Source organism: Chrysochloris asiatica, unplaced genomic scaffold (genome assembly GCF_000296735.1).
Source record: "Chrysochloris asiatica unplaced genomic scaffold, ChrAsi1.0 scaffold00566, whole genome shotgun sequence".
Lineage (NCBI taxonomy): Eukaryota > Metazoa > Chordata > Mammalia > Afrosoricida > Chrysochloridae > Chrysochloris > Chrysochloris asiatica.
This window is the reverse complement of record NW_006409084.1, coordinates 32,350-41,899: the sequence shown is the minus strand read 5'-3', so window position 1 is coordinate 41,899 and position 9,550 is coordinate 32,350. Positions and strand designations below refer to the sequence as shown.

Sequence of the window (9,550 nt, the reverse complement as noted above, 5' to 3'; positions counted from 1 at the left end):
CACGGGGGAATCATGAGTGGGATCTACTTATGAAAAATCATCCACTGAGAAGCCTGTGGGCACAATTCTACTCTGACACACACAGGGCACCATGAATGGGATCTACTTATGAAACATAATCCACTGAGAACCCTGTGGGGCACAGTTCTACTCTGACACATACGGGGGCACCAGGAGTAGGATCTACTTATAAAAAATCATTCACTGAGAACCGTGTGGGCACAGTTCTACTCTGACACATACGGGCGCACCAGGAGTGGGATCTACTTATAAAAAATCATCCACTGAGAACCCTGTGGGCACAGTTCTACTCTGACACACACAGGGCACCAGGAGTGGGATCTACTTATGAAAAATCATCCACTGAGGACACTGTGGAGTACAGTTCTACTCTGACACACACGGGGCACCATGAGTGGAATCTACTTATGAAAAATCATCCACTGAGAACCCTGTGAGCATAGTAATACCATGACACACATAGCATCCCCATGACCTGACTTGTCCCTGATAACTGATTTTTTTTCTTACATATATCCTACTGATTCTTTCTCACTGTACCCCAAGATCCAATACCAATTAAGCCCCAACTTTATGGATTCCTCTCTGGATGGACCCTCACCACAGTTCTATTCCTTCTTTAGCAGTTCACATAAAACTTGTGAACAGAGAATTGGGATTCTGCCTCCTTTCTTTACATCATCTGCAGACTCAGACTTTTGCAGTGAACCAAAGTGTTTTTTCAAAATATGTGAAAATTTCAGGAGTATGCTGGGGCAGGTCTGGGACCTTCAGGAAACCTCTCTCTAGCTTTCCATTGGGAGTTCAGTGCACTTGAGGCCTGTTCAGGTGTCTCTGAAAGCATCATCAACATTGTGTTTTCACACCATTGATTGTCTTCCCAGCCAAAACACCACAGTTTGCCAGATTTTCCTGTGTATCAATAACAGAAACACAAACAATTTAATCTACCATATAAAGAAAAGGAAAAGAACCACATGATCATATCGATTGATGCAGAAAAAGCATTTAACCAAATCCAAAATGCATTTTTGATAAAACACTCAGCAAAGTCAGAAATGGAGGGAAATTCTTGAGCATAATTAAGAGCATATTACGAATTAGGCTGCTAACCTCAAGGTCAGCAGTTCGAAACTACCAGTGATTCCGTGGGATAAAGATGAGGTGTTCTGCGTCCGTAAAGATTTATAGCCTCGGAGACCCTGTGCAGGGTCACTATGAGTTGGAACCGACTCCACGATACTGAACAACAATACAAAAGCAACAGCTAACATCACTCTCCACTGAGAGAAACTGAAGGTATTATATTTGCAAATAAGTAGAGAAGGATGACCTTTATCATCACTCCTATTCAATATTGTATCATAGCTAAAGCTACAAGGCAAGATAGGGTAATTAAATTGTGAGTTGCTGTGATTCTGGATGCTATACCATGGGTATTTTATATACCAGCAGGGTCAACCATGGTGGACAGGTTTCAGATGAGCTTCCAGACGAAGACAGACTAGGAAGGAGTGATGAACTACTTTCGAATATTTAGTCACTGAAAACCTTATGAATAGCAGAGAAACACTGTCAGATATAGTGCCAGAAAATGAGCCCCTCAGGTTGGAAAGCACTCAAAATGCGACTGGGGAAGAGCTGCCTCCTCAAAGTAGAGTTGACCGTGAAGATGCGAAGAGAGTAAGACCCACGGGACTTTCATTTGCTGATGGGGCACAACTCAAAATGAAGAAAAACAGTTGTAAACACCCATTAATAATCAGAATGTGGAATGTACAAAGTATGAATCTAGGAAAATTAGAAATTGTCAAAAATTAAATGGAACGCATGAGTGGACTCAAGCATGGCAACAGTAGTGAGTACTGAGTAGAGATGTTGGCCCAGAATCGGGCAGTGGTTCGTTGTGCTGTGCATAAGGTCGCCATGGGTCGGTACTGACTCTATGGCAATTAACAACAACAACTATTGCAAAATAGACATTTAAGTGGGAGAGAAAGGAGTGTTGGGAAACTTTCCTCAGAGACTTGTATTTCGCCAATGTCTTCAATGTACTTGCACTTCTTAGGATAAGATCAGTTGTGAATGATATACTACCTCTTGAAATAACGGAATGTCTACCAATTATTTCAGGAATAGTGACTGAATTCCTTCCAACTTCTTTTCATGTCTCTTGTTATGCTCAATATTTTGCCATTGTGGTTAGATGCTGTTTAGTCTGTTCTAATTCAAACTGACCCTATGCACAACTGAATGAAATAATGCTGGATACAAAGCCATCTTCACATTTATTAGTTTAACTCCATGGGGGCTGCCACCTTGTCAATCCATCTTCCTCTTTGTCACTGACCCTAGACTTTAGCAAGCATAATTTCCTTCTCCAGAAACTGGTCCCTCCTGACAATATGTTGGAAGTACCAGACACGAAGTCTTGTCATCCTTGCTTTTAAGTAGCATTCTAGGTGTTCTTTTTCGAACACAGACCTGTTGGTTTTTTGGCAGTCCATAATACATTCAGAATTATTCACCAACAAAAAAATTCAATATATTGTGTCTTCTGCAATCTTCCTTACTCACTGTCCAACTTTCAAATGCAACTGAAAATACAGTGGCTTATAAAGGTGTACCTGAGTCCTCACACTGACATTTTTGGACTTTCACTTCTCAACCGTATTTTTTTTCTTTGTTTCAGGTTTACAATATTCGTTTCCACCCCACATATATATCTGTTTTTCATTAGTAGGCAGAAGAAACCAATATCCATAAAGCAGTCAAACACATGAACCAATTTTTCCGTGCCTTACCATTTCATCCTGTCTCAATTTATCTATACACAGAACACTGTTATTCCAAGGTTATGTGTATGTATCCTTTAGCCCATGCATACCTCCCCGTGTTTTCACCTATGTTCATTATTCATCTTATTCATCAACCAACTGCCCTCTTCCTGTATACTAGCCTCCCCCTTCTGTATATTGCTTTTGATCACGCTGAGACTTGTGTCTACCATATAGATGTGTTTTTGGAACAGATTTGCCAAATGCAATGCATCATTTGATTTCTGGACCACTGCTGCCTCTGTGCCTTCCGCTTGGTCTATAGAGATTTCACTTAAGGACAATTAAGTGTTCTGGAATACCCATTTGTTGCAATGTAATGTATAGTTTATGAGGTTCTATAGAGTCAAATGCCATGAATGACGTAAATGACTCTATATATATTTGTTGTTGTTAAGCGCTATCGAGTTGGTTCCAACCCTGTACAGGGTCTCCAAGGCTGTAAATCTTTATGGGAGCAGAACGCCTCATCTTTCTCCCACGGAGTGGCTGGTAGTTTCGAACTGCTGGCGTTAAGGTTTGCAGCCCGATTCATAACCACTACGCTACCAGAACTCTCTCTCTCTCTCTCTCTCTCTATATATATATATATATATATTTACTTCAATATAGTGAATAAAACAAAAGTAAACATCTTTATTTTACTCTCTGCTTTCAGCCAAGATCCATCCAATGTTAACAAAGACATCTCTAATTCCACATCCTCTTCTGAATCTGGAAGCACCCCGATAATACACTGCATTTTTCTCTATTATCGATATGATTGCTGTAACTATAGACTTGCCAGGTTATTCTTTTTTTAAAAAACTGTTTTATTGTGAATTATGTGATAGTTTACATGGGAGAACATTAGTTTTACATTCATCGTATTGTATATCGTTTCATTGCCATGGCTACAATCCCCTCCATGCATCATCAACCAACCACTGGGTATACCCTGCACGCCTGCACCCCCAGTTGTCAGCACACAGTCCCTCTCCCTCTCTGGGTCTAAAGTCCCCAGCCACTCCATCTCTCCACATCATCATCTCTGCCTCTGTCTCTGGAATCACTGCTGCTCTGGGTAGGGTCCTGCTCTCTCCTCTTCGCCCTTGATGGTCCCAGGGACCTCTGCTCCTATACTGCAAAGTTAATCACTCCCCTCCTTGCTACAAAATGTCTACCTTTACATTTCCAACCCTCACAATCAGTCCTGATAACAATTATTCACTATTGTTATCACAAGAGACCTTTCCACATTTCCTTTCATCAGTCCCACCTAGACAGATTGGATAATACTCAGTGGAGAGTCTACCTTTCTCTGTGCCCTCTGGATCTAGATTGCTTCTTGAAAGCTTGTAAACCAGTCACTTCTTGCCTTTGAAGCCCCCCTATTTTGGGTAACTAGTGTCCAAGTTGCCCATCCCTGCCTACTCTGTGTATGAAGGGGTTGGGAATTATCCTCTCTGTAAAGATTTGTTCCCTCTTTTGAGCTACTGTATCCATAGGTGTAGGTCAAATTCGTCAAATTGTATTACTCTTTGTTTCCCCCTCTTTCTTCTTCTAGTTGAGCTCTGATCATCCAGTCATTGAAGCCAGATCAAGTGGATATTATCTGCAAGTGTGGGTATTCTTGTGCATATGCCCTCTCTTCTTATCAGCTGGATACTTTACTCTCCACTCTAATCCTCTGTGGATATGTCACTGACTCTGGGCCCAAGAGTTCGCAGGTCTTGCCACACTGCTGGCCAACTAAGTCTCCACCCGGGTTCACAGGAGTCTATTGAACGTTGTAGGGTTTAGCTCGCAGCTTCACTGCTGTTTTTCCCTCACTTCCCCTTATCGGTAATGAACGTGGTCACCATTCACAGCATATATTCCTATTGAGTCTTAGTCTTGGAAGGGGGTTTGCTCTGAGGGGACCCAACCACTTGCCTTGATGTCTCACGGGCGAAAAACTTGTTTGTTCTTGTAGTAATCAGTCTGTCTTCCTATACTGTTTTGTAATTTTCCTGTTGGTCTTTCTTGCAAGAAGTATCTTCTGTTCTTCTAGCTGCTCCAGGCCAGTCTCCTTGTCCTTTCAAGTGGAAATTTCCCACCTCTGAAGATTCTGGATGCTGTTCAGGATTCCACCTATGGTCTTATGTAATGCAGAGGCTGCAGGAAGCTGCCTTCACAGGGCACGTAGCCCTATTTTAGGTATTCCAATCAGTTATATGCAGGTGGACATACAAGCTTTCTATGGTAATATTTCTGGCTATTCCTTTATCTCTCCCTCCATTGTCTATTTTATAATGATATGCCAGGTAAAGCAAGATTCAAAAGGCAGCTAAGCATCTTAACATTATTTCCCCCCTTCTCTCCATTCCAGCCATGGCTCAATCTCTGTATCCCAGAGCCCTTTTGTTCCAAGGTTGTGCACACATCATTCTTTACCTCTGTCCCACTTAGACCATGCAAACCTGCCTAATTGTTCTCCCATCTGCAGTTCCACCAGCAAGGCAGGAGCATTCCAGTCTCTCCACATCCCCGCCAACATTTATTGTCCTCTACTTTTTTTTTAAATCTGTGCTGCTGTTGCTGGTGTGAGGTGATATCACATCATTTGTTTTGATTTGCATCTCTCTAATGGCTAGTGATCGTGAACATTTCTTCATATGTTTGTTGGCTGCCAGGATCTGTTCCTTAGTGAAGTGTCTGTTCATGTCCTGTGCCCATTTTTTAATTTGGTTATTTGTCTTTTTCTTGTAGAGTTGCTGTAGTTTCCTATATATCTTAGAAATAAGTCCCTTGTCTTATGTATCATTGCAAAAGATTTTTTCCTATTCTATGGGTTCCCTTTTTACTCTTTTGATGCACATAAGTTTTTAATTTTTAGTATGTCCCACTCATCTATTTTGTCTACTTTTGTTAGTGTAGTTTTCAAAATGTTTGCTAGTCTGTATATTCCCTAAATTAGTGTCCTCACATTTGTCCCTATTTTTTCATTGATGACCTTCATTAATTCTGGGATTCACATTTAGGTCTTTAATCCATGTTGAGTTGATTTTTGTATAAGGTATGAGTGAAGGTTTTGTTTCAGTCTTTTGCACACCACTTTCCAGTTCTGCCAGCACTATCTGTTGAAGAGACTATCACCTCCCCATGCGATATATTTAGGTGTTTTGTCAAAAATCAGTTGGCTGTATGTAGATGCATTAATTTCTGGATTCTCGATTCTGTTCCATTGATCTATGTGTGTTTCATTGTACCAATACCAAACTGTTTTGACCACTGTAGCCGTGTAGTAAATTTTGAAGTTGGGGAGTGAGAGGTTTCGAACCTTATTGTTCTTCTTAAGCAGTGCTTTGCTTATCTTGGGTCTCTATCCTTCCCATATAAAGTTTGTAAGTGTTTTTTCCATCTCTTTGAAGAATGTTGTTGGAATCTGGATTGGAGTGGCATTATATGTGTAAATTGCTTTGGTCAGTATTGACATTTTCACAATGTTAAGTCTTCCTATCCAGGAGCATGGTACATTCTTCCACTTTTGTAGGTCTCTTTTGGTTGCTTGTAGTAGTGTTTTGTATTTTCTTTGTATAAGTCCTTTGTTTCTCTGGTTACATTTATTCCTAGATATTTCATCCTTTGGGTGGCTATTGTAAATGGTTTTGCTTTCCTGATGTCCTTTTCAATGCTGTTGTTTTTGGTACAGAGGAATCCAACAGATTTTTGTATGTTGATCTTATATCCTGACAATTTGCTGAATCTTCCAGTGAGGTCTGGTAGCTTTTTTACTGAGTGTTTGGAGTTTTCTATGTATACTACCATTCATCTGTAAATAGAGTTTTACTTCCTCTTTGCCAACTTGGATGCCTTTCATTTCCCTGTCTTGCCATATAGCTCTTGCTAAGACTTCCAGCACAATATTGAATAGGAGTGGTGACAAAGGGCATCCTTTTCTGGTTCCTGTTCGCAGAGGGAAAGGGCCAGATTATTCTTAAGCCATGAACTCCACAGTGTTTATAGTTTGCCACTTTTGAGCTTTCTAAATGTCCACTCATTGCTCTGTCTGTATTCTTCAGTGACTGTTTCACTGTGATGCTTACAGTTCTCTGTGGGTGTGTGTATCTCACTAGTGACTTGCAATGTCAACTTTAGGGCCTGTGTGTGTGTGTTCCCGCTGTAAGCATGGGCCTCTAGATGAGTAACTGCCTAGCAGTTGTAGAGCTATCAGCATCTGGGTGATTCCAGTGTGACTTTTCCTTGTCCATTACTGTTCCTTTGCTCACTCTCATTCCACACTGCATGTGTTCCTACATTGTAACTCTGCAGTGAGGGAAATGACTCATTTCCAGATCATAGCCACATTCAGTTTTGTTAGAAATGCTCATGTTTTGTGTGATTATGGTTTTTTCTGGTTCTCAGTTTCTTGCCTTTGTCCATTTTCTAAGGGATGCTGATGCGTCCGACTGTAATAGATTTATTGTTCTCTGCAGTTCTCCTGACCTTTGTCACTGTGTTTGGTACACACACAGTAAAGTCTGTTATACGGTCTTGAAAACTTTTTCCCTTTATCATGGAATGGTATTTCTCCTGATGATTTTTTTTTTTTTCCTGGATGGTGTACTTTACTGATAGTACTTGACAAGACTGCTCTCTCTAAGCCCCTCCCCTTCTCCATGGGGTTTGGATGGAAACAAAGGATGGGAGCTTCTCAGTGTGCAGGGGGATAGAGTTGGGGTAAGGACTCCCAACAGCTGAGGGCCTCTTTCTTCCTCTAGTGATCAGGCTGCTGGTCTAGAGTCTCTTGTACCTTTGAGGCCATGTGGACCACAATATACACCACCCTGTTGCTGTAGCCGAATTCACTGTCATACTAGGAAGTGAGCTTGACAAAAGGGTCTTTGATGGCAATGCCAGCCCTAGCATCAAAGGTGGAAGATAGGCGTCACTGTGAAAGTCACAAGAGACTACCTGGTTTTCACTGTAACCCAGGATGCCTTTTAGGGGTGCGTGCATCTGATGCTTGCCTCACCGCCTTCTTGATGTCATTGTATTTGGCAGCCTTCTCCAGATGGCAGTTCAGACACATTGAGTGTGGGAACCCTGAAGGTCACACCAGTGAATTTCCCATTCAGCTCTGGGATGACCTTTCCCCCAGGTTGGCAGCACTGCTAGATGCAGGGATGATGCTCTAGGCAGCCCACGACCATCACGCCTCAGTCTCCTAGAGGGGCCATCCACAGTCTTCTAAGTAGCAGTGATGGCAAGGACTGTGGTCCTGAGTCTCTCCGAGATGCCAAAGTTGTCATAGATGACCTTGGCCACGGGGACCAGAGTTGGTGATGCAGGAGCTATGCTGACAATCTTGAGGGAGTTGTTATACATTTCATGGTTCACGTCCATCACACACATGGGCGCATCAGCAGAAGGGGCAGAGATGATTACCCTTTTGGCACCATCCTTCAAGTGAGCCCCTGCCTTCTCCCAGGTTGTGAAGACACCTGTGGACTCTACAACATACTGAGTACCACTTGATGTTGGTGGGATCTCACTCCTACACGATAGAGATGGACTTTCCATTGATGACAAACTTCCTTTTCTCAGCCTTGACAGTGCCATTGAACTTGCCATGAGTGGAATACTGGACCGTGTAGATCATGTTGTTGAGGTCATTGGAACGAGGCTTTCTGCGGAGTCTTTGCAATACGTAAAACTATAGGTACAAACCAGAACCACATCCAGATCACCAGAGATGAGAAATCCCCACTTGAAGGGACAAACTAAGAAGCCTGGAGTGGTGAGAACACAAGATACTTCTTGAATGGAAGACCTACAGGAAAAATACAACACAATGGAGACAGATGGACTGCTACTACAGGAACAAATGGGTCGCTTCCCTAGGGGACACTGGGGCAGTCGGTCAGGTCCCACCAATGTAGGCCACCCCCCAAAACTGAGACTCGGTTAAAATGCATGCTCGGATTGGTAAACACACGCATCACCGTTGGGGAGAAATGGGGTAAAGGCAGCAACGAAGCAGCGAGCTAAGCCTCACAATATTCAGAGGGCTTCTGTGGACCGGGTTGGGGACCAGGTTGGCAAGCAGTACGAGGTGACGCGAGGACTCCTGGGCCCAGAGTCATTGACATGGCCATGGAGGACTCAAGTGGAGAATGGAGCTGCCGGCTAAGGGGAAGAGATGGCATGTGTACAAGAACACCCACACCTGCAGATGACACCCACGTGACCAGGACTGGATGACTGGATGATCAGAGCTCAACCAGGAGAAGAAAGAAAAGGGGGTGGGGGGAAAGAAGACTGAGCTGATCCAAGCTGATGAACTTGACCTATGCATACGAATTGAGTGACACAAAAGAGGCGATAAATCCTTAAAGCAAGAAACATTCCCACCCCCTCCACACACAGAGAAGACAGAGAGGGGCAACTTGGACATTGGATACCCAAATGGGGAGGGAAGGACTACAAAGCCAAGAAGTAACTGGCTTACAAGCTTTCAAGAGGGAACCTAGAGCTAGGGGGCATGGAGGAAGGCAGAATCACCAGTGAGTACTATCCAATTTGTCTAGGTGGAACTGATGAAATGAAATACAGATGGGTTACGTGCGATACTGTAGTGAATAATGGTTGTCAAGACGGATTGTGAGTGTGGGAAATGCAAGGGTAGATGTTGTGTAGCAAGGAAGAGAGCGATTATTTCTCCAGTCTAG

At 42.8% G+C, this 9,550-nt stretch overlaps 1 protein-coding gene across 1 annotated transcript in view; it reads right to left on the bottom strand.

The window, feature by feature from the left end:
* Positions 1-8,376: 8,376 nt before the first annotated feature.
* LOC102811503 (zinc finger protein 383-like) overlaps positions 8,377-9,550 on the bottom strand; it is a 22,477-nt gene continuing 21,303 nt past the window's right edge. Inside the window, exon 2 of the mRNA XM_006877705.1 lies at positions 8,377-8,535. Within this exon, the coding sequence (XP_006877767.1) occupies positions 8,377-8,535 (159 nt within the window). The remainder of the gene's footprint in view (positions 8,536-9,550) is intronic.